A 25,377-nucleotide genomic window follows, 5' to 3' on the forward strand; every position below is an offset into this window, starting at 1 on the left:
TAAGGACAATGTTAAGAGAATAAAAGGTAAGAATGAGAGACTGGAAACAATATTCATAAAACACATGTCTGATAAAATATCAGTATCAAACATATAATGAACTTTCATTACTCATCAACAAGAAAACAATGAAATAACAGTAGGCAAAAATTTGAATCAATACTTTACCACAAAAGATACATGATTAACAAAAAAACACATGAAAATATGGCTAGAATTATTCATTAGAAAAATACAAATTAAAACCACACTTAATTATGCTGTACCCTTACAAAACTGGTTTTAAAAACTGGCAGCATTAAATGTTGGAGGGATTCAAACAAATGGAATTTCATACCCTGCTGATACGAATGCAAAATGGTACAGCCACTTTGCAAATGCAGTTTGTAGTTACCCACTGATGAGGAAATTATGACCCAGAAGTTTCAAGTTGCCAGAGGGCACATAGCTAACTGAGACTCCAATCTGATTCGAGATCCTATTGCTTTCTAGGATACAACACAGTCTTCCTCTTAAAAAGGAAGGAATCAAATAGAAATGCATACACATTCATAGAGAATAATCCTTGTAATGACTGGTGGCATTGATTTCCAGACAAAACGTGCATGCTGGTGACTGAAGTTTGCGGGATTCCTTCCTAAATCCATGTGAGTTGTAGAAACAGTATGGAGAAGTTTCCTTCTTAATCCTCATCAGGAAAGCTGATACTCTTACTCCACCAACCTGTGCTCATAACGTGGCTGTCTCCACGTGAAAGGGCAGAGGTGAGGGGTCTGATGTCGCTCACGCTGGTGCACCCAATATTCCAGCATCATCTCTGCCAGAGGCTGGCATATTGGTACAGCCCATAAAAAAGCAAGGACATTCTGAAATGAGAGAGGAAGACTCTAGGACTTTAAGAAGTCTGGTTCTTTACAAGAAAAAATATCGTCCTTGTCTTTTGTTGTTCCTATTATGAGGTAGCCACACAGGGAATTCTCTTCTCACAAGTAAAGGGCAGTAGTTTGTAACAGTCAGAAGCAATCATCCTCATTTTTGTCATACTTGCACAGTTTCCACCTTTTGTCTCTTTCCAGTCACCTATCCTGAAATAGGAACATATAAATGATGTGAAATATACGCGGATGTAGACAGAATAGAAAATATTGGTCCAAAATTAAGGTGATGTGTCTTTTCTTTCCTTGTAGAAACTGTCCCTTTACACCCTAGGCTATCCCAGAGTAACTGATAAAGAAGAAAGCATAAAGTTGGAAAGCCTCTCTCTCTCTCCACATACTCATTGCCTGAACATAAGTCCTTTGGAAGTGTGTGTGTGTGTGTGTGTGTGTGTGTGTGATCTCTGTGTGTGTGTGAGCACACATATATGTGTATATGTATGTATGCCTATATATTTATGTGTGCATGTTTTTCCTATATACTTTCAGAAATGTAAATGCACATCTGTGATTATAGAACCTACTAGTTAGTATCTATTCTAGAAACTTACACTTGGAGAAAGGGATTTGAGTTATCTTCCCATTTCCATGACCTGTTGGTTCCTTTACGGGAGAGCCCAATCCAAGTGTACAAGTGCATCTGACTTCGAATGAAGTTCTGTAATAAAAGGAACATATTTTATGAGCAAAAATCTTTTTATGTTCCTGAATATAAGTAACAATCCTGTCATTATTATTATTTTATTATTGTGTATAACATAAAACAGAAAATTAACTTCATCCCGATTCTATTTAAATTGTAAAATAATGAAATCTCAGTTATTGATATTTTATTAAATACCGAGGCATGAATGAGTCATTAAAGAAGACTCCCTTCTTTTCACTATGTTTATTTTTTAATTTCTTTTCATAACTTATTCCTGTAGCTCAAAGATGAGTTCTGAACAAAGTCTGATTTTTACCTTGGGGTGCAGGTGTGATAGATATGAGATTTTTTTTTTTTACCAATGTTGTCTTATATTTTTGTTACACAAGCACCACATTTATTTCTTGCAAAATGGGCATCTTGAGGAAGGAGTCCTTACCCCATCAGATGAGCATTTCTATAGCTGGCTGGAAACTACTTAGTAAGTATTAAATAATCAATATTCACCTTTTACTTTAATTTTTACAAAGCATTTGCCCATGTAAATGTTGCAATTGTACTTGTTCCTTGCAAATGCAAATGCAAATGTTCCTTGCATTGTACTGTAAGGAAAATGCAGTCTTTCACAGGGGGGTTATAATAGGTCACTCATTTCTTTTTTATTTATTTGAAAACAGTAGACACACAATTATTGATTTAAGGGGTACAGTAAGTATAGCAGTTCAACTTTCCACACGTTATGCTCTGCTCACTCCAGTTGTAGTTACCATGACAGCCAGTTTCATTGCCTACTCTCCACCTTTTCCAAGTGAAGAGACTGACACTCCAGTTGATTTAGTCACACAAGACAACAAGTGAAAGGGGGTTAAATTGAGGGTTTCTGGCCGTACTTTCTATTTTTCTCCATTCTGCTTTAATTTTCACCCTCTGTTTTTATTTTTCTGTTTGTCTTCTACTCCTTTGGGAAGATGATGAAAGCTTAGTCACTCTACCCAGAGATGTGTGCATCTAAATACAAAGCTTTGGCATCAATTTCAGGGTTTGCGTATACATGGCATTAATTCTCAATGAAGATAACCTGTAGGAAAGATACAGTTTCTAGATCCTGAAACTCATACTTGGACCCTCTGTATAACTGTGAACCCCAAGTTGAGATTTCTTTTGTCAACAGATGCATCGCCTATGGGTAAGTCAAGAGAGGATTAATGAATACATCTTTTACAACATTCTGAAATTTCTGTAAGCCTATGGAAAGGCTGAAGATGTACTCAGTTATGGAATACACACTCATAGTTAAAGCCAGAGTTACACAGACTAACACATCTCACATGTTTTCCAGTGCTTCTATAATAATTCGGGTTAGGATGAGTATAGCTATATAATATTTGTGAAAATGTGGTCACTATTCATGTGTATTCTATAGTTCTCATCTAAGAAGATGATAATGTATTTTGCCACTTAATGTGCTTATTAATTTATGCTGAACAGATTTCACATTCACTCTTTTATCACTCTAACATCTTTTCAATATATTATATTTTTATATAAATTCTTTACCATCTCTGTAATCAAATTAGGATTTAAAAATTTATCCTATTGGGGTGTCTGGGTGGCTCAGCCGGTTGGGTGGCTGACTTTGGCTCAGGTCATGATCTCACAGTTCATGAGTTCAAGTCCCGTGTCAGGCTTTGTGCTGACAGCTCGGAGTCTGAACCCTGCTTTGGATTCTGTGTCTCCCTCTCCTTCTGCCCTTCCCTTGCTCACGCTGTCTCTCTCTCAAAAATAAATAAACATAAAAACATAAAATAAAAATAAAAATTTATCCTATTAATATTACAATTATAATTGTCTTTTTTTAAATCTGAGATATAATGGACATATAAGATTATATTAGTTTCAAGTGTACAACACAATGATTCACTATTTGCTTGTATTGAGAAATGATCACAGTAAATCTAGTAAACACCCTTACCATACATACAATTTTGTATTGGAGTAAAAAGGAGATTAATTCAAACTTTACAAATGTCTTCTTTCTGGATTCCACATTTGCTTGGTTTTGTTGATGATTTTAAAGTTCTTTATATTTTTATAGCTATTTTAAAGCAGTTGAAAGCCAAGTATATGGACAGTTGGACTAGTACCAAAAACCGAGTGATTTTTACAGTCAATCTATATTTGAGAGGATATTAAATGATTACCCTTAACTTAGAATGTTAATATATATTAGCTCTTTGGTAGAAATAATAGTAAATCATTTCAATATTCAAAGCAAGGCATAATGATAAGGATTATGAAACATTTAGTTAGGTTCTTTGGAAGCTAATATGAGTTAATGTAATATGAGTTGGAATGAGCTGATCTTCAATTTTAAATTTATATAGAGGTTTTCTTTTACATCAAGCTCAGTGACAATGCTATATTTCTTGATTTTGTTAGAGGTATAATGATTTTTCTCAGAGAGGCTGAAAATAAATTTCTATGAAATTGTTGATATGGGATATAGAGTTATCTGTGATAAAGCAATATGCTTTAAAGGTAAATAATTTTTTTTAAAGTTTATAAATTTTTAGACACACACACACACACACACAGCATGAGTGGGGGAGGAGCAGAGAAAGAAGGAGACAGAGAATCCCAGTCAGGCTCCCCACCTTCAGCACAGAGCCTGATGCAGGGCTTCAACTCACTAACTGTGAGATCATGACCTGAGAGAAATCAAGAGTCGGATGCTTAACCGACTGAGCCACCCAGGCGCCCCAAAGATAAATATTTTCTCATTGCTTCATGTGTGACTTTACATTTGCTATACTGTGGAAATTCTAACTGTGGATGAATCAGTTGAGTTACATGAACTTTTAACCTCATTTCAATTGGTATGTCTCACTTTAATGTGACCACTGTCTGGATCCGAGTTAGCTGATGACTGTAAACTCTTCAAATCACTCGAATATTATTGAGTGCTAAGATTTAACCTACAACTAAAGGCTAGACAAATACAGTGTGGGGTAGAAAACAGAACATATACATCACCAGTTCTTCTTCATCTTCTATCTTAACAAGTGTGGCACCCATATTCTTGCAGATATTCTTACTGTCTTGAAAAGTGTTGAAATCACGTGAAAAATGGTAACATTTATCTCCACAGCATGACCATTGAGTTTTACATATGTTCCTCTTGTGTCCTTGAAAACAAAAGATATCGCCCGGAGACCACTCGGTAAGTACCCTCATAGGCACCCCTGGGCTGAGAGATTGAATCCTAGTTATTCTAGGAACGTTTATTCTATGAGACTGATGGGCTTTATTTCTGCTTTCTGAAAAGAGCCATGACTTGGGAAGAAGGTCACATATCTTACAAACATCCAAAAATCTCTAGGAAAACCTTCTAAAAAGATTGGCATTTTCCCTCACAACCGCTGCCAAAAGGACTTCACAGTGGAAAGTAACCTCTCTGTATTTTTCAGACAAGGAAAATCTGTAGGTACAAAGCTCATCTTAACATAGCACCTGACTACGTACCAGTATTAAGGGGTGTGATAATGATCAGAGAATATGATAAGGGAGATCTACAGGGGTTTTTTTGCAGAAAAAAAATACCATTTTGAGAGATGGTGATATAGTACATACTGAAAAATCTAAGCTCTGGGAAAGACTGAGTTTTTTCAGTTGAATAAGATTGAAAATGGGGCTCTAGTTCGTTTAATCTGTGAGAAAATCTAAATGAGCAGAAAAGAAGAAGATTGAGGGAAATAGAGAAGAAACCTGTTGGTCTTATTCTTCAATCCATTCAGATTCATACCTGTGTTAAGTGGAAACACATTCATACCTGTGTTAAGTGGAAACTCTATGATAGTCGTGTTTTTAAATGTGGACTCGTCTTGCTGGGTCCTATTGTCCAGTGGAAGCTTCTGCGTTTCATTTGTCGTATGACCCTGGAAAACTTTATTTTATATCATTAGCTTGAGGGAAACCATATGGGACTGAATAAAAGACAACATTATAATTTTAATATGTTAGTTAACGTTCAGGACTAAGGACCATTTTTATTATTGTGCTTTTTTTTGGCAACTCTTCTCTGCATATGATTTACAGACTTACACCTCATTTAGTGAAAATACATTAATTGATGACAAGACATCTTACCACACCGTAATAAGTGAGAACAACAGCAACAGTGAGAAATGAAAAGTTTCTGCCTTCAAGGAACTCACTCACTATAATGGAGATAGTATGAGATTAGAGGACTTTATATGGTGGGTGATAGAGCAAAGAGCTACTCTTAGAATTCAGAAAAGGGTTGACTGGCTAAAGGTAGGTTCTAGAATAGTGTGACAGGTCAGCCAGACCTCACATATTAGTGTTAATCTTAAAGTTGCTTTTTGTCTATGGATCATACAGAGATAGTAGAGTGAAAAAGGTAGACAATAAAATTCTAGATCTGTGCACTCAATTTTCTAAAGTAGACAAATGGTGACAAAATGACGCATTAACTTGGTTCAATTAGTCAGTACATCCAGAAGATATGCTGTGTACAAGGGATTTTAGGAGTATAAGGCTGTAAAGGAAAACAGAAAGCGCATCATAAAAACCCCTTATATGGACATTAAGTTATTAATATAAGAACTGCAGTCTAAATGTTTTTTTTTCTCTTTTTTTTTAAATTTATTTTTTTTAACGTTTATTTATTTTTGAGACAGAGAGAGATAGAGCATGAATGGGGGAGGGTCAGAGAGAGAGGGAGACACAGAATCTGAAACAGGCTCCAGGTTCTGAGCTGTCAGCACAGAGCCCGATGCGGGGCTCGAACCCACGAACTGTGAGATCGTGACCTGAGCTGAAGTCGGACGCTTAGCCGACTGAGCCACCCAGGCGCCCCTAATGTTTTTAAGTTCCACAATTCACTTGCAAAATATCAGTAATGTTCAATATTCTGCTAGTTATGTTAATGGCCTTAATCGTTATAAAGACTGCTTCACTACCCCAGAACTTGTTACTCCTTGAGTGTCATTGATATGGGGGTTGTTTAGCTTTTGAGAGCCAGTTAAAAGGAAAGCCAAATAATCAGATTTTAAAACATCACTTGATTGCTAAGTAAAGGATGAGTACAAGTGCAAAGATATGGGAATCATGAAGAATAATTCAGAGACACAACTTCTTTCCCAAATTTTCTTATGCTGCAATCCTACAACTATAACATTACTAACTCCATACTTGGCTGTTAGTCACTTTGAACTCAAAAGTTCTTATACAGCTCAATGTTTCTCATACAGAATCATTTTCTGAACTGTTCACTTCTGATTCTATCTAAGGAATATCCTTACTATGCTACTATGATAAAAACTTCCCTGAACGGTTATGTGGTTTAGTTTTCATTATTTTTGTGTTTTGATTATAAAAGGATAAAAGCAATATTTGATTGTTTACAATGCTACACAAACTGTTTGTAATACTTTATTATATGAATTCTTTGATATTTGCAACAACATAGAATGTTGGTCCTGGCTACGTGATAAAAGTACCTTGACGAATTTATTAATTTTGTTCAATAATATTTTTGGTTGTGGTTAGCCCTACATGTCCCACTTACTGTGGTATGCAAAGGGTGATTTTCTACTAGAACCTTTAAAAATATTCATGGTGAATGCTTACATTTTAATTTTTTAAATTTTTTAAATTTTTTAAAACTGTTATTGAAATATTGTCCACACATAATTTCACGTTACTTTCAGATGTTGACAATTTTATCTATTATGCTATGTTTACACAAGTGTAGTTACCACCTGGCACTTTGCAAAGCTAATATGATACCACTAACAACATTCTTTATGGTACACCTTTCATCCCCGTGATTTACTCACTCCATAACTGGAAGCCTGTACCTTCCACTCCTCTTCACCCATTTTGCTCTCCACCTACCACCTTCCCCTTTGGGAACCGTGAGTTTGTTCTCTGTATTTATGGGTCTGTTTCTGTTTTTTGGTTGTGTGTACTTCTTTAAAAAATTCCACATATAAGTGAAATCATTTGGTATTTATTTTTCTCCGACCGGTTTATTCCACTTAGCATAATACCCTCTAGGTCCAACTGTACTGTCATGAAGGACAAGATCTTTTTCTCTTTTATGGCTGAATAACATTCAGGGGAATTCTTATGCACTGTTGCAGGGAATGGAAATTGGTAAATTACTGTGGAAAACAGTAGGCTCCTCAAGAGATAAACAATAGAAATACCATACATTCCAGTAATTCAAATACTGTATATTTATCCAAAGAAAATGAAAACACTAATTCAGAAAGATATATGCACCCTTATCATTATAGCAGAATTATTTACAGTAGCTGAGAAATGGAATCAACCTCAGTGTCCACTGACAGATGAATGGATAAAAATATGGTGTGCATATGTAAAATGGAATATATATTTAAATTAACATATATCAGAATGTCTTTTATTTTTATTTATCATTTATTTATTTATTTATTTTTAATGTTTATTTTTATTTTTGAGAGACAGAGTGCATGTGCGCATGTGAGTAAGGGAGAGGCAGAGAGAAAGACCGAGAATCTGAATCAGTCTCTGCACTGTCAGCGCAAAACCCGATGTGGGGCTGGAACCCACAAACTGTGAGATCATGACCTGAGCCTAAGTCAGATGCTCAACCGACTGGAGACACCCAGGTGCCCCAGAACGTGTCTTTTAAAGAGAACAGTTTAATGCTTACACATCATATTTGACTTATTTTTAAGGAGAAATAAGTATATTTCAAAAGGTATATGTTATTTTTAAAATAAAAAATACTCCTTTTAAAAACTCAAACTCTTATTAAGAACTGCTTTTTAAACCCAATCGTTCATTTCTTTTCTTTCTTTATTGAAGTGTAATTAACATACAGTGTTACTTTAGTCTCAGATGCACAATATAATAATTCAACAACTCTACATTAATCAGTGCTCATCAAGATAAGTTACTCTAAGTCTTTTTTTTTTTTTTACTATTTGACCCATCTCCCAACCCACATCTTCTCTGGCAACCACCAGCTTGTTCTTTTTTATTTAAGGGTCTTTTTGTTCATCTCTTTTTTCTTCTGTTTGTTCATTTGTTTTGTTTCTTTAATTCCACATATGAGTGGAGCCATATGGTACTTGCCTTTCTCTGAACATTATACTCTCTAAGCCCTTCTATGTCATTGCAAATGATAAGGGTTCATTATTTTTTTTTTAATTTTTTGTTTTACATTTTTTAAAATTTATTTTTGAGAGAGAGAGAGAGAGAGACAGAGCACAAGTGGAGGAGAGGCAGAGAGAGAGAGAGAGGGAGACACAGAATCTGAAGCAGGCTCCAGGCTCCAAGCTGTCAGCACAGAGCTCGATGTGGGGCTCGAACCCACAAACCGGGAGATCATGACCTGAGCCAGAGTCAGACGCCCAACGGACCGAGCCACCCAGGTGCCCCAAGGGTTCATTATTTTTAATGGCTAGATAATATTTCCTTGTGTGTGTGTGTGTGTGTGTGTGGGTGTGTGTGTGTGTACCATCTTTTCTTTATCCATTCCTCAGTTGATGGATATGTGAGCTGTTTCCATTTCTTGGTTATTGCTAATAATACTGCTCTTACAAATATAGGGGTAGGCACACCTGGTTGCCTCAGTTGGTTAAGCACCTGACTTCGGCTCAGGTCATGATCTCATGGTTCATGAGTTCTGGTCTTGTGTCAGGCTCTGTACTGACAGCTCAGAGCCAGGAGCCTGCTTTGGATTCTGTGTCTCCCTCTCTCTCAAAAAAGAAATAAATAAATAAACATAAATATAGGGGCACCTGTATTCATTTGAATTAGTGTTTTGTATTTGTTACAAACCCCAGTCATTTATATACTACATGAAAATTTTTGCCATATTTTTACTCAATCCATATAATTATATAAACAGTATTTTGTGTTGACTATTTTTCAACTTAAGTAAATTTACTTTAAAGGAAAAATTAATACCACCACCATAAATGGAGTCCTACATTTTTCACCACAATGAATTTCAAGTAACCTATAACTAGTAAAAAATAAATTATATCCATTGATCTTCAAATCGTTTCAAGTTAAGGATGCATGCACTATATTTTACTTATTTTATTTAAAAAAAATGTGTATTTATTTATTTTGAGAGAGAAGAAGTGCCGGTGCATGTGAGTGGGGGAGGGCCATAGAGAGAGGGAGAGAGAGACTCCCATGCAGCCTCCATGCTGTCAGTGTGCAGAGCCTGATGTGGGGCTCAATGTAATGAATTGCGAGATGAGGACTGGAGCCGAAATCAAGAGTTGAATGATTAACTGATTTGAGCCACTCAGGCACCCCTATGCACTACATTAAAAAAATTTTTTTTAATGTTTATTTTTATTTTTGACAGAGAGAGAGACAGAGCATGAGCGGGGGACGGGCAGAGAGAGAGGGAGACACAGAATCTGAAGCAGGCTCCAGGCTCTGAGGTGTCAGCACAGAGCCCGACGCGGGGCTCGAACTCAGACTGTGAGATCATGACCCGAGCCGAAGTCCGACTGAGCCCCCCAGGCGCCCTGTCTATGCACTACATTTTAAAATGATCATACTATGATGTATTTACTAAACTGAATTTGTGAAAAAACAATAAAATAAAAATAATGTTTGCATGAAACTCATCTCTCAGAGCTTGAAGAAAGAAAACAGTGGAAAAAAATGTAGCTTGGAAATTCTTCTAGGTGTTCATTAATGAATAAGGAATAAAAAACTTGCATCATGGTATCGTGAGGCACTCTGATTATATCAGTTGAATCATGCTGAGGTTGTTTTTCACCCTTCTTTCTTTGTTCTTCACCCTTCTCTCTTTGCTGTATTTGTGTGCGTTTTTTTGGATCTCTATTTCAATCCAGAAGATACTAGATAAGCATCCATTATGTGTAAGTTGTCATGAAAGGGGTTGTGTCTAAGGAATATAGAGGTTTTCAAAACTTCTAAAGAGTACATTAAAAATACACATAGAGGAGTGTTTCTGCCAGAATGGTGGCATGATTAGTTCCGTGGGACTGCTCCTTAGCAGAACCATAATGAATGAAAACAATCATTAAAAAAATCAACCACTTGGGGTGCCTGGGTGGCTTACTTGGTCAAGTGTCTGACTTTGGCTCAGGTAGTGATCTCGTGGACCATGGGTTCGAGCCCTGTGTCAGGCTCTATGCTGACAGCTCAGAGCCTAGAGCCTGCTTTGGATTCTGCGTCTCCTTCTCTGTCTGCTTCTCCCGCTTATACTCTGTCTCTTTCTCAAAAATAAATATACCTTTAAAAAATCAACCACTTAAAGTCTTTGAAACTTGTGTTAAATATTTATTTAAGAAAATGTACTAAATCTTGATAAGAGCAGTGAGAGTCTATGGCACTTGAGCTATGAACTGTGAAGCTTAAAATTATTTGGTTGAGGGGCGCCTGGGTGGCTCAGTCGGTTGAGCAGATGACTTCGGCTCAGGTCATGATCTTGCAGTTCGTGAGTTCGAGTCCCACATCAGGCTTTGTGCTGACAGCTCAGAGCCTGCGTTCTGCTTCTGATTCTGTGTCTCCCTCTCTCTCTGCCCCTCCCCCGCTCATGCTCTGTCTCTGTCTCTCAAAAATGAATAAACGTTAAAAAATTTTTTTTAAATTATTTGGTTGAAATAAGATTATGATTCGTGGAAACAAAGGTAAGTAAGGAGGGAAATTTTAACATAAATCAGGAGCGAATAAAAAAACTGTTAATGGTTTCTTGGCACTTGGATGACATGATCTGAAATTTATTTGGCAGTTTCACTAGGAATTTGAAAGTTTATTAATTAGCCGGCGATTGGAATAGTACAGGAGACATGTATTAATGATTGTATGAAACATTTATGAGAATAAACAATTTAAAAAGTAAATTTGAGCTGCCAACCGGAGACATGGAGGTAAAGCCAACAGGACTGGAGAGTTCATCGAGAGGAGGTGTCATAGAGGAGAGAGAAATTTTCTCTACACCCAGCACGATTGATCATAAACGAAACCTCAAAGGCAACCTTCCCTGGAAACATCCTGAATGCGATCCAGGCTTTAAGAGTAAAGCTTAGAGCATTTTTACTTTTGGCCTGGCTAGATTTTAATTCTTTTATCAACACAGAAAGGGATTTTCTGGTGTCTTCTATGCTTTTGTCAACCCCAGCTAGTATTCTTATAATCGTGGTTTCAAATTCTAGTTCAGACATCCTACTTATATCCGTGTTGATTAAATCCTTGGCCATCATTTCTTCCTGTCCTTTCTTTTGTGGTGAGTTCCTCCATCTTGTCATTTTGGAGGATGAAAATAAAAAAAAAAATTAAAATTGAAAAAGTAAGAACAAAACACATACATAAAAGCAAATGAAGGAAGCTAGTTCCTAGGTATGCTTTGGTCTGCTTGTTGAAAAAGGCTATATAGAATAGAGAAAAAGAGAAAGAAAAAATAAGTTAAAAAAATTAAAAAATTAAATGATGAAATAGAATAAAATAAAAAAATAAAAGTCAATTAAAAAATAAAATAAAAATAAAGAATTTGCTCTTTCTGTATCCAAGAAAGAGAAAGGAAAAAAAAAACAAATAAAAAAGAAAACAGCGTAAACAAAAACAGAAACAAAAAAAATGAGCAGATAAATGAACCAATAAACAGAATGACCACTCGATTGAAGTCATGTCCAGTTTCCTTTAGTTCAGTTTCCAGAACTGAAACTGCAGCACACTGTAGTCTGTAGACTATAAGCAGGTGGAAGGGATTTTTGCTGGTCTTCTGGGGGATGTGCCTAAAGGGCACAGGTGGGCAGGGCTTGGTGTTATGACTCAGTTCTCCACTTCGTGGCTCTGCTTTACTTACTGGGGTCCATCTGTGCGCACACCATTTCACTAGACGTGAAAATGGCTTCACCAAGCTTCATAATCTCTGGTGCAGGAACCACATGCCCTCACCGACCTGCAATCAAGCACACCTCCCCTTTGACTCAGGCCTCTGTCTGATCCTTGCATCTATTCTGTTCATGTCCAAGTTGTCCACTTGCCAGCCAGCACCTCCCTCCAGAGTTTTATCTCAGAGGAGGCTATGTTTCAAAACCCTGAACTTCAGAGACCCCTGTGGCTTGGACCCAAGCCAACTCTCTGGGGGAGTGTCTCACCAAGCAATGGCTGGGCACCGGCTTGTCCCAGAAAAATGCTCCCGTGATCACACAGTGGCAGAGTCCCAGAGTTTATGGCAAATCACAACACGCAGCCCACACCAGGTTTTGCTGCCCTCCAGTGTCTTTGTTCCAATATCAGTAAATGCGGCTACTCTCCACAGGGTCTGCCTGGACTTTTGCCTGTAGGGAGACCACATGGCCTCTACCAAATGAAGTCCAATCAGGGGAACCACTTTTCCCCCTGTGGAACATGGATCCCTCAGATAGTGCTGCCTGCTCCTAGGGATTTGTCCTACTTCCTCATCAGACACTGCCAGGCACTGAGATCAAGACTTCAGACTTATACTCCACTGTTTATAGGATCCTGGCAGTGGTTTGGGGGGACAGATTTTTTGTCCAGTCCCCTACAAGTGTTTTCACCTTTTCACTCACTCTCTCTTTCTCTCCAACTACTTTTTGGGGGAGTGCTTTTCTTGCATGATCCTGATGTGCTGCATTCTCTCCCTTTCTCTTTCTCTCTCTCTGTCCTCTCTCCTTGAAAACGGCTCCTTATCCTTGGCTCCATGGCTTTTCACTCCCCCAGTTCACCTCTCTGCACCACATACCTGCCAAGTTCTCTGGCTCCAATTACTCAGATTTTTGCATTCATTAATCCTCAAATCAGTTTCCTAGGTGTTCAAAATGATTTGATGCTGTATGACAAAGCTTTAATAATCATCAAGACAGTATGGTACTGGCACAAGAACAGACACTCAGATCAATGGAACAAAATAGGAACAGAAATGGACCCACAAACGTATGGTCAACTAATCTTCGACCAAGCAGGAAAGAATATCCGATGGAAAAAAGGCAGTCTCTTCAGCAAATGGTGTTGGGAAAACTGGACAGCGACGTGCAGAAAAATGAACCTGGGCCACTTCCTTACACCATACACAAAAATAAACTCAAAATCGATATAAGACTTAAATGTAAGACAGGAGACCATCAAAATCCTAGAGGAGAAAACAGGCAGCAACCTCTTTGACCTCAGCCACAGGAACTTCTTACTAGACATTATTCCAGATGCAAGGGGAACAAAAGCAAAAATGAACTAGTGGGACCTCATCAAAATAAAAAGCTTCTGCACAGCAAAGGAAACAATCAGCAAAACGAAAAGGCAAGTGACAGAATGGGAGAAGATATTTGCAAATGACATGTCAGATAAAGGGTTAGTATCCAAAAGCTATAAAGAACTTAACAAATTCAACACTCAAAAAGCAAATAATCCAGTGAAGAAATGGGCAAGAGACATGAACAGACACTTTTCCAAAGAAGACATCCAGATGGCCTACACACACATGAAAAGATGCTCCGTATCACTCATCATCAGGGAAATACAAACCAAAACCACAATGAGATACCACCTCACACCTGTCAGAATGGCTTACATTAACAACTCAGGCAACAACAGATGTTGGCGAGGATGCAGAGAAAGAGGATCACTTTTACACTGCTGGTGGGAATGCAAACTGGAGCAGCCACTCTGGAGAACAGTATGGAGGTTCCTCAAAAAATTAGAAATAGAACTACCTTATGACCCAGCAATTGTACTACTAGCTATTTATCCAAAGGATACAAAAATGCTGATTCAAAGGCGCACATGTACTCCAAAGTTTATAGCAATACTATCAACAATACCTACGTTATGGAAGGACTCCAAATGTCCACCAACTGACACATGGGTAAAGGAGAGGTGGTATATATATACAACAGAATATTACTCAGCCATCAAAAAGAATGATATCTTGCCATTTGCAACAATGTGGATGGAAGTACAATGTAGGACGCTCAGTGAAATCAGTCAGGCAGAGAAAGATAAATATCATAAGATTTCACTCATATGTGGAATTTAAGAAACAAAACAGATGAACATAGGGGAAGGGAAAGAAAAATAAGGTAAAAACAGAGAGGGAGACAAACTATAAGAGACTTGTAAATACAAAGACCAAACTGAGGGTTGCTGGGCAGGTGTTGAGTGAGGGGATGGGCTAAATGGGTGATGGGCATGAAGGCGGGCACTTGTTGGGATGAGCACTGGGTGTTATTTATACATACGAGATGAATCACTAAATTCTACTCCTGAAACCATTATTACACTATGTGTTAACTAACTTGGATTTAAATAAAATTAAAACAACAACAACAATGACAGAAAAAAGAGTAAAGGATACATCAGAAGCTTCTGAGGAATTTTGTAAATGGCCAAGTAATTACATTAGTGGTGAAGGTGGCATGGTTTCCTGGGTAGAACTAGAGATCATAGCTATGGAACCCCCAGAAGAAGAAAAGCAGTAAAAATAGTAATTCCTGGGGTATTGCTAAGAATGGCTAGTGGTTCAGTCAGTTGAGTGTCTGACTCTAGATATAGGCTCAGGTCATGATCTCACAGTTTGTGGGATCGAGCCCCACTTCAGGATCTGTGCTCAGAGCACAGAGCCTGCTTGGGATTCTCTCTCTCCCTCTCTCTCACTCTGCCCCTCCTCTGCACGCTCTCTTCTCTCTCTCTCTCTCTCTCTCTCTCTCTCAAAATAAATGAATATTTAAAAAATTCTGTAAAAGAAATAGTAATTCTTAAAGCAGGAGATATTCGGTTCAGGGCACAGATCCTGATTAACTTACCAATGGATCCCAAGACTGCAGTTGTTACAAGGAGAAGGAAACAGAGGATTCCAAGAATCACTACAGCGAGACACCAGACAAATGGCACTGAAGGCCCTGGCCAGAGAGAAAGTGAGACACTGAGGAGGTCAGCATAAAAAAAAACGACTGAATTAAAGACCAGGATTTTGAGGGAGACTTTCCCGTAAATTAAAGGCCCTAACTCTTGAATGTCCTCAAACTGGGATTTATAAGTTGAGAAGAACCTTGATCAGTTGGAAACAATAGTGAACCAAGAGTAACACGTCTGTGTTCTCCTCCCTACTCTGTTACCAAGTATTTCTTAGGGAAGTCACTTATTCTCACGTTATTAAAAAAAATCCCCTGATTCATCTCAATGGTTTAGGGATTCAAAGTGGAATATTAGATCTATACACTTGTTTTAAAAATGTAAAAATGCTTCTAAAATATATCACTTTCATACATAAAAGTAGAAATCCCTTTTATTGACCCACAATCAGAAGATATTTATTAGTTTGTAATATCATATGTTTTCATACATACATAAACATCCGCAGTTTCCTCACTGGAGTCTCACTACTGTTCTCATCATTAGGAACAGCCATTGCCATTACGTAGAAGAAATCGTAGGGGGCGCCTGGGTGGCTTAGTTTGTTAAGCCTCCGGCTTCAACTCAAGTCATGATCTTACAGTTTGTGAGTTACAGCCGCACGTGGGGCTCCTGAAGCCTGGAGCCTGCCTCGGATTCTGTGTCTCCCTCTCTCTCTGCCCCTCCCCTGCTTGCTCTCTCTCTCTCTCCCTCTCAAAAATAAATAAACATTAAAAAAAGAAGAAACTATAATCACAGACATGAATCAAATAATGTTAATCAAGTATTATTTCTTGAAACATCATAGAATGAGTCAGTAGTGACATCAGGAGATTCAGATGTTTCCAAACAAACTGAAAAGAAATAATTTCCATCCTTGCCTCAGTAATGAATGTATGGCTATGGCACCCACATGACTTTAATTCTCTGGAATATACTAACCACGGGTATCGGTTTTTCAACACGGCTTTTTCTTTAGAGTATAAGACACAGTTGAAGCAATATTGTGAAAGTGGGTAAGCTGACTCTTGGCACAGTGGCTTTTGTTTTATGTTACTTGAATCACATACACATAGGCTAAGCAATGGGAAGCTAGGTCCTCTACGGGCACTTCACCTTTTTCTATAGAAGATTCCATTCTCATTACCTTTGTCTGATTGGAACTTGAAGTGTAAGTTTTCACTTTTGAGTAAACAGGGATGTGGTCACCGCTTCATGTTCTTATTATTTCTGAGAAAGCATGTAAGTTATGAATGCATGAAGAGAGTTGGCAGGTTAGGGTGTTTCCCAAATAAAGGAGATCAATGGAATTGTTTTCTGCTTACGAGGTAAAGTCCATCAGGTAAGTCTTTCAAAGGACAGAATCTTGAAAATAAGTTAGACATAATGTGTCATATGCTAAATTATAATGAACTTCTTTAGAAGAAATGCTTAACAAGGAACAGAAAATAATATCAGAATTCAGTAAGGGGGGGGACTGGATGGCTCAGTCGGTTGAGCACCCAACTCTCAGTTTCGACTCAGGTCATACTCTCACAGTTTTGTGAGTTCGAGCCCCACGTTGGACTCAACAGTGATGGTGTGGATCCTGCTCGGGATTCTCTCTCTCCCTTTCTCTATCCCTCCTTCACTCCCATTGTCTCTGCCTCTCTCAAAATAAATATAAACTTTAAATTTTTTTTTTTAAATCCAAAAGGATTTATATTAAAAAAAAAGAATTCAGTAAGGATTGGGGAAAAATACTCACTTTTTTTGGGCATCTGCTTCTTAGGAGGATGTTTGATATCCATATATGTTGTATGTGTTTCATTCATCTCTGAGAAATTTTAGGATACAATTCTAAAAGACACAAAAATTGGCAGTTTTTTTTAAAAGTAAGTTTTGAGGTTCTGCCCATGGGTTTTCTCTAGACCACTGAAATTAGTGTTTCGTGCCATTTAACTGCTAATGCATGATTTTACCTTTGCAATTTTCTTCCAAGAAAGCTTTTTGCCTCAGATTATTTTTTTATCAGCTATCAGCATCTCTCTTTGTTCATATTTATTTATTTATTTATTTGCATCTATCTTTAGATGCTTAGGTAATTGTCATTTTGCTTGCCACTTGTAATTTTCCGAATGTGGTGTTAAATTAATTTTAAAAGATCAACACTGTCAACGATCCTTGAAATATTTACACTACACTTAAAAATTGTTCCTACCCAGAATAATACACAGAAAATTTGTATGCATCATTTGTATTGTAAAGATAATGTTACATAATAGGTTATTCTAAAATTTCTCCCTCATGATCTTTCCTGATATGTATTTTTTTCAATTTATCTTTACTCTTTCTGTTTTATGGCTCAAAGGCAATTCACTTCCAGCAGTCTCCTAAAGGCTTATTGTCACCTCTTCTAACGTGATGTTGGAAATGAGTGTCCTACAATTAGGACAATTTGGTTTAGTCGTCATCCAGTGGGTGTGTTGTGTTATTTCCATAATATTTGAAAGCATAAGCTAAAAGCAACCAGTTTTCCTTGCAAATTTTTGAAGAATTAATGAATTTGTTTCAAGTATTTTTTTTTTTATGTCTATTTATTTTGGAGAGAGAGACAGAGTGCAAGCGAGGGAGGGACAGAGAGAGAGGGAGACAAAATCCAAAGCAGGCTCCAGGCTCTGAGCTGTTAGCACAGAGCCCGATGTGGGGCTCAAACCCACGAACCACAAGATCGTGACCTGAGCTGAAGCCGGAGGCTTAACCAACTGAGCCACCCAGGCACTCCTGTTTCAAGTATTTTAAAATCAAACAAAGAAATTTATATGAACTAAACTCCTGATTCCATAAAAAACTTAAAATTTCTTATCATGACCGGTTTGCCAGCGTACCATCAAATTAAACACTTTATACGTATTTTAATTTTTCAGAGAATTATGCTTCATTGTTATCTTTTACAACATAATTAGATATATATAGGTGTCTGGATGTTCATAGTATTCAGTTGATGATATTTAATAATTTCCAACGTGATAACTTCTCCCAGAAACTTATGATCATAGAGAAAAGTATTTATAATGCTTTACATATGTTTGCCAAGTCTGGAGTATATCAGAATGTGGAAGCCCTATCACATAAATAAGCAAAGACAAGACGTGGATATGAAAGAGAGAAACATTGATTAAATAATTAATTATTCGTATCCTACCTTCATCGATGTGCTCTTTTGCTCCATTAACTCATGTGGTTAATCCAAGAGATAAATTGAAATATTTGCCTGGAAAACTATAGTTGTATTCGATGGTAAACCATGAAAAATTACAGGAGATACTCCCCTTGAAAAGCAATTGTAAAATCTGAACTGGTTGGCTCGTGTGCTGCAAGGCTAGATTTACTGGACTGCTTTTTAAAATTTCTATTCTTTGTGGGGCTCCTGGGTGGCTCAGTTAAGCGTCGGTCTCCGGCTCAGGTTATGATCTCACGGTTCATGAGTTTGAGCCCTGTGTCTGGCTCTGTGCTGACAGCTTGGAGCCTGGAGTCTGCTTCAGATTCTGTGTCTCCCTCTCTCTCTATTCCTCCCCTGCTCGCTCTCTCTCTCTCTCTCTCAAATATAAAATAAAAAAAAAATTCTATTCTTTGTAATCTCTATACACAATCAAGTGGCCCTAGTAACAGTGAGATGTGCTGAGAGCAACAGCTATAGATAAGAGTTGGTGATACCTGTGTTAGTGCGGTGAGCTTCTGCTGGCACTGGAGTCCGATCCAAACAGAGGAGGTGAGCCCCAATGGGCAAATGGAATAGATTCTTCTGGGCTCTACATACCCTCTGCTCTGGTGACCCAATAGGCTTCGGTGTTTGTCAGCTACATGTAACATGTCAGAACACAGTTCATATTTGAACTTCTGGCTTCTCATTTGCATCTTTGATTACGGAAATAGGCGGTTGTTTTTTTTTTTCAGCAGAGAAGATAAAAGGACAAAATAATTTAAAGGGCCCTGCCCATTTTGCACAAAATCCAAACACATCATTGTTAAAAAAAACAAAAGGCCACCATCACCACTAGACCATCACTAACAAATACTAAGCTTCTAAACCTATCTCTATTACAGACACAAACCTTTGGGGTTGTATTTAAAATTTTTTTTAACGTTTATTTATTTTTGAGACAGAGAGAGACAGAGCATGAACGGCGGAGGGTCAGAGAGAGGGAGACACAGAATCTGAAACAGGCTCCAGGCTCTGAGCTCTCAGCACAGAGCCCGACACAGGGCTCAAACTCACGAACTGTGAGATCGTGACCTGAGCCGAAGTCAGATGCTTAACCGACTGAGCCACCCAAGCGCCCCAAACCTTTGGGGTTCTAAATAGAAACTCTGCTTAACAAGACATGGAAATCTACCTTCTAAACTAGCATAGTATCAATTACGTGAAATTTCATGAACACTAATAGTCCATTATTCCTCACATTTATCTGGAAGATATTTTGAATAATAAATTCTCAAGTCTTAAGGCAGATTGAGAGCCATTCAATCCCTGGTTCCTTTAAAAGACATCTCAATTCAATTGCTTTATGTTTTCAAACTCCACCCCCCCCCCATCATGGTATCTTTGCAGTCTGCTTTTCAGTTGTTCCAGCATAAATACAGAACATACTTGCACTAATTTTCAAGTCTTAATGATTTTTGGTGCCCTTCCCCTCGAGTCTGTAATTATAAAGAACAGAAATATGTTAGCTTCCTCCTTTGTAGTCTGAGGCAACATTCCCTAGGATATTAAAAACAAGCGTTTACAGAAGTGTTCAAACAGAATGAGCGCAGTCAAAGGATAAATGGGGCAGCCTGGGAAAGAGTAATCCTATTTCTAGTCTGTCTATGTGTTCCTTTTGTTTTCTAACAGCCATTTCTTATGTTTGTCCTGCTCTCCCCAACCTCTAAAGATGTCACCACAATAGCCATCATGCAAGCTCAGCACTCAACACCATTGTGATTGCAATATTAGACCCTGAAGCTATTTGCTTAAGGCTTTAGTTGCCCACATTTGTAAATCCATCAAATGTTTCCATTCTTCTTAGTTACTCCTCCTCTTAATCAAAAAGTCAATTCTCTGTCCCACTTGTTGATCATTGTCTTTTCATTACTACACCTTTTTATAGCATTTTATCTTTTTTCAACCAATAATATACAGTCATAATTATTTTCATCACACAGCACATGTACCCCATTACTTCCAAAAATTTCACCCATTCTTTTTTTTACTTTTATTTATTTATTTTGAGAGAGAGAGAGAGAGAGAGAGAGAGAGAGAGCATGAGCAGGGGAGGGGCAGAGAGAGGGACTGAGAGTTCCAAATAGGCTCCGTGCTGTCAGCACGGATCCCGAGGTGGGCCTCGAACTCAAGAACTGTGAGATCACCCATGAGCCAAAATCAAGAGCTGATACTTCACTGACTGAGCCACCACTATTTCTTTAAACTTTCACATCCAACATAGTTCTCTTAGTCTTTCCTATGATTATGCTTTACCTTACAAATTGCTTTCTCAAAGTTTTAAGTATCAATTCACCCAGGTTACTGAACACTTTATAAGAAGTCAGCACTGTGCTAAGCACTTTGCAGGTGTTATCACAATCCTGAAATAGTTTGAAGTTTCTAAAAAACAAATCACATTTGCTATTACTAGGTAATAATAAAAGTAATAGGCATTGTTAGCTTTTTGTTGGTTTTCTTTTTTGTCTTCATTTCAAGAATATACACAAGTAGAGAAACACAAAACAATCCTAAACTTAGAGTCCACTCAAGAACCTGTTACTTCATATAAGCCTCAGGTAGCTGTTGAATAGCATTAAGAACCAAAAAACAAGCTCAAAGAAATCGACGTTTAAAATATGGAAAAGAGGAGACTCTTAAGAAAATATTAACATTGGAACACAATATTTGTCACCTCCAAAGCATACTTATTCTTAAAATTAATCAGTGGTATTACGTTTTTCAAAATCTTTATGCTTTATTTCTCTGATTATAAAAATTAAGACTCAGTTTCATATTTTCTGACTTCCCTTATACACTAAATACGGTGCAAGCTTTTTTACTTTTGTGTTATTTAGTATTTGAATAACATGAGCTAATTGGTTATAGCCATTAGTAGTAAATATTTTGCTTTTTGAAGAAAGAAGTATTTCTTACTATGTAAGTAGAGTACAAACAAAATTTTAACAAGACAATAACCACTCAATAAAACATTTAATTATTAAGCAAACAGAAAGACCTTTATTATAACCTTTTGCAAAATTATTGATAGTTTTTATATCTTCTATTTTCTTCCAATGACTAGCAGGGCTAAGTGTTACACCCTGTTGTACAAGAGTATTCCTTAAGTGTTTTTTTTTAATCAGTTGTTTATTTTATAATAATTTTAGATTTACAGAAAGGTTACATAGTGCAGTTTCCTTACAGTCCCCACCCAGTTTCCATAATGTAATCCTTTGTTACCACAATCAAAACCCAAAGTACTCAACCTTGATACATCGCTAATGAAGAATCTCCAGACTGTGTTAGAATTTCATCACTTCTTCCATTAATATTCTTTTTGTTTTTAAAGATTCATTTGAGGCTACAACATGACATTTAGTCACCATGTCTACTTTGAACTGTGACACTTGCCGTCTTTTCTTGTCATTAGGTTGTACGTAAATGTCTCTCACTTTTGTTTTTCTGATATTTTTTCACATGTTCAGACTGGAGTTATGGGTTTCTAGAATGGCAGTTCCAAAGGTGAAATCAAATCTCACCACAGATAGATGTTATCCACATGATATCACTGTGGATATTAACCTTATTGCTTGAGTAATTTAGTGTTTGCCAGGTGTTCCCACTGTAAAGTTACCGTTGTCTGCCTTTCCTTTGTAAAAGGTCATCAAGTTTTGTCCACTCCGGGTGGGGTTAAACATGTTGAAGAGGAGTATTTGAAACGTTTCCCTGAAGATTTGTCTTTCTCCCCTTTATTCCTCTTTCCTTTATTAAATCATTTATAATAGCATAGGCTCATGGATATTAATTTTCTACTTCAGTTATGATTGAATGCTGCTTTATTTATTTTGTGGCTTACATTGTTCCAGTTTTGGCCATTGGGAAGTTTTTCAGGTTGGCTCCTTTGTGCATTCCTTTGACATGCCCCAAACTTTTTTTTTTTTTTTTTTTTTTAAGAGAGAAAGAGAGAGAGAGAGAGAGAGAGAGAGAGAGAGAGTCTCAAGCAGGCTACACCACCTTGATCTCACCACCCTGAGATCATGACCTGACCTGAAATCAAGAGTCAGATGCTTGGGGCACCTGGGTGGCTCAGTCGCTGAAGCATCCGACTTCGGCTCAGGTCACGACCTCTCGGCTTGTGAGTTTAAGCCCTGCATCAGGCTTTTTGCTGACAGCTCAGCCTGGAGCCTGCTTTGGATTCAGTGTCTCCCTCTCTCTCTGCCCCTCCCCCACTTGAGCCTGTGTCTCTCTTTCCAAAAAATAAATAAACATGAAAAAAAAATTAAAAAAAAAAAAAGAGTAAGATGCTTAACTGACTGAGCCACCCAGGCACTCCATGACCCAATCTTTACATATACATATATATATACACATACATATATATATATATATATATATATATATATATATATGTCTTTTAAGTCTTTTAAGAATATAATATGAGAGGAAAATAGCTGGGCAAGGTAGTCTACCAATTAGTTGTTTGAGAATAATTTTCTAAGCAGTGAAACTTGAATAATAATCTCAAAAATTTGTTCAGGGTTGTTTTGCTATGTATATACGTACATGTGAGTAGGAGGAATTTATGTTAATAGCAGCTCCAGTGTGTTAGATGTAACCTTAATGATACGGATTTGTTTGCAGTCTTTGTTTAACAAATTATACTTTTTAAGTTTGAGTGAAACCAACAAAAAGGATATGAGTTATATCTATAAGATTTTGAGATTAAATTTAGTGTTAAAATGCAAATAATAAGTGAAAAGTGTCCTCAGAGACCGTGTCACTTGTATTATATTGATCTTATATATGTACGTTGCTTTCTCGAGGTCGCAAGATCAGAATTATTATGTTTTTCACTGCATACATATCTAGTTAGTATCCTATTTTGTATATGTTTTATGAATTAAAACGTTGCAGGGCATTTCAGAGAATGATTTACCAAATCAATTTAGTTTCTTCTCTTCAGAAAGAGGTATCCACAAATTGTTATAAATTTGTTTTCACCGGAAATATCATTTTGAAGTTAAAAGTTCGTGTATGTGTTTCTTCACCAAAGTGATGTGATGCTCTACTATTTTTCTCTTCAACACTGATGTACTACTTTACTAAGGGTACTGTCTTCTTATGGTGTCCCTGGAGAAAATGGCAATGTGGTCTGGCAAAATCTCTTTTAATTTTGGAAAGCTGAATCATCTGTCTCATACTTTACCTCAATAGAAGCAAACCAAAAATATGACAAAGTACCTAATTGGATGTTTAAATATTTTGCTGATAAAGACAAAAATTGGCCTTAGGTACATGTTAAAGCATTTTAGCTATTTTCATAGTACTATAAGGACTAATTTCAAACATAGCCTTGACATGTTTTTGTCTCCCTCATTCAAAGTTGAAGGTTTGAACTGCCTTTTCCTGGTCATACCACAACAAAGTCAGTGACAGTGGTCTAAGTCTGTTAATTTCAACATGTTTAGTCTACTTACCATTATTAAATATTTTTAAGTGTCTTCAAATGACACATAGAGAGGATAAACATGCACATTAAGAGTGCATTTGTAATTTATGAAGGTAGATTTGAAGTGAAGCATTACCTCGAAATGCATTCTACTTTTAAAATTTTAAACGGTTGAAGGAGTTTCAGTTGAATTGACTTAATACTGTATAAAAATGGCTATTTTACCTGATGGATTAAAATATCCCATGTCCTGTCCTTCGTGGGAGCTAGTAACCGTTTGGACAGAATTGAATTATCTCTATATTGGTCGGCTGAGAATCTGAGTCTTGTGATCCCATCTCTTCTTTCTCCATGTCCAATACTATAGCCCTAGGTTTTCTTTCTCTAAGGATACGTTCTACGAATTGGTCTATAATCCCCCCTTCTCCTTTTGCTTTTGTTTTATGGACCTCTGCAAAGTCTGCATGCCTATTAGCTAATTTACAGAACAGGATCCATTTTGCATGGAACTATCAAGATGTAGATGGCAGTCTAAGTCAGACACGTTGGCTGATCATAGGAGCATGTTGATGTAGAACCACTCTTAACTATAGTAACGTCTAAGACAAAACAATTTTGAGGCTATTTCCCCTTTGTTTACTTCGTGAAATGATGAAGGTTTTAAGATAGTGTGATATTAGCCTTCCAATAAACTGTAAAATTACCTTAGCAGTTTGCTTAAAACCTAGGATAATTGTAGTAATAAGAGATTACAAGGACAACAACAACAAAATAGTTCTAAATATCCTGAAGAAAAAGTAACATTTATCTGATATTTATTAGTAATTTCTTTAATATTTTCAGTTAAACTATCCCTAGATATTAACTTTAGTATTAAAATCTTAAGAAAGATTTTATAATCTTTTTAATTAGATGTATAATAAATAGATATTAGATATAAATAGATATAAAATAGATATAAATAGATATAAAAAAGATTTTATAAATCTTTTTAATTAGATGTATAAATAAATAGAGATTAACCTTAGTATTAAAATCTTTAAAAATATTTTATAAATCTTTTTCATTAGATGTATAAATAGATATTAAATAGATATAAATAGATATAGATATAAGTAGATATAAAAATATTTTATAAATCTTTTTAATTAGATGTATAAATACATCTTCTCTGATGGATTTATAGGAGAATTTGACTGGCTTCCCG

At 36.8% G+C, this 25,377-nt stretch overlaps 1 protein-coding gene across 1 annotated transcript; it reads right to left on the reverse strand.

Annotated features, from left to right (window-relative positions):
* Positions 1 to 952: 952 nt before the first annotated feature.
* LOC128778999 (C-type lectin domain family 1 member B-like) lies at positions 953 to 19,330 on the reverse strand. Its single transcript, XM_053909527.1, has 7 exons — positions 19,195 to 19,330; positions 17,246 to 17,337; positions 15,411 to 15,506; positions 5,411 to 5,524; positions 4,615 to 4,766; positions 1,487 to 1,593; positions 953 to 1,085 (listed from the first exon to the last, which is right to left on the reverse strand). The coding sequence occupies exons 2-7, from the start codon at positions 17,310 to 17,312 to the stop codon at positions 953 to 955; spliced, it is 669 nt and encodes a 222-aa protein (XP_053765502.1). The 5' UTR covers positions 17,313 to 17,337; positions 19,195 to 19,330.
* Between the last annotated feature and the right edge of the window lie 6,047 nt (positions 19,331 to 25,377).

Source organism: Panthera pardus, unplaced genomic scaffold (assembly GCF_024362965.1).
Source record: "Panthera pardus isolate Hobbes unplaced genomic scaffold, ASM2436296v1 HiC_scaffold_210, whole genome shotgun sequence".
NCBI classification, from domain to species: domain Eukaryota; kingdom Metazoa; phylum Chordata; class Mammalia; order Carnivora; family Felidae; genus Panthera; species Panthera pardus.

Bases quoted from the DNA above. Each gene is read 5' to 3' on its own strand.
- LOC128778999 (XM_053909527.1), bottom strand. From the start codon at position 17,312: ATGAATGAAACACATACAACATATATGGATATCAAACATCCTCCTAAG. The intron at 15,507-17,245 runs GTGAGTATTTTT...CTCTCTGGCCAG, and splicing joins GAAGCAGATGCCCAAAAAAA to GGCCTTCAGTGCCATTTGTC. The intron at 1,594-4,614 runs GTGATGTATATG...CTTTTATTACAG, and splicing joins TAGAAGATGAAGAAGAACTG to AACTTCATTCGAAGTCAGAT.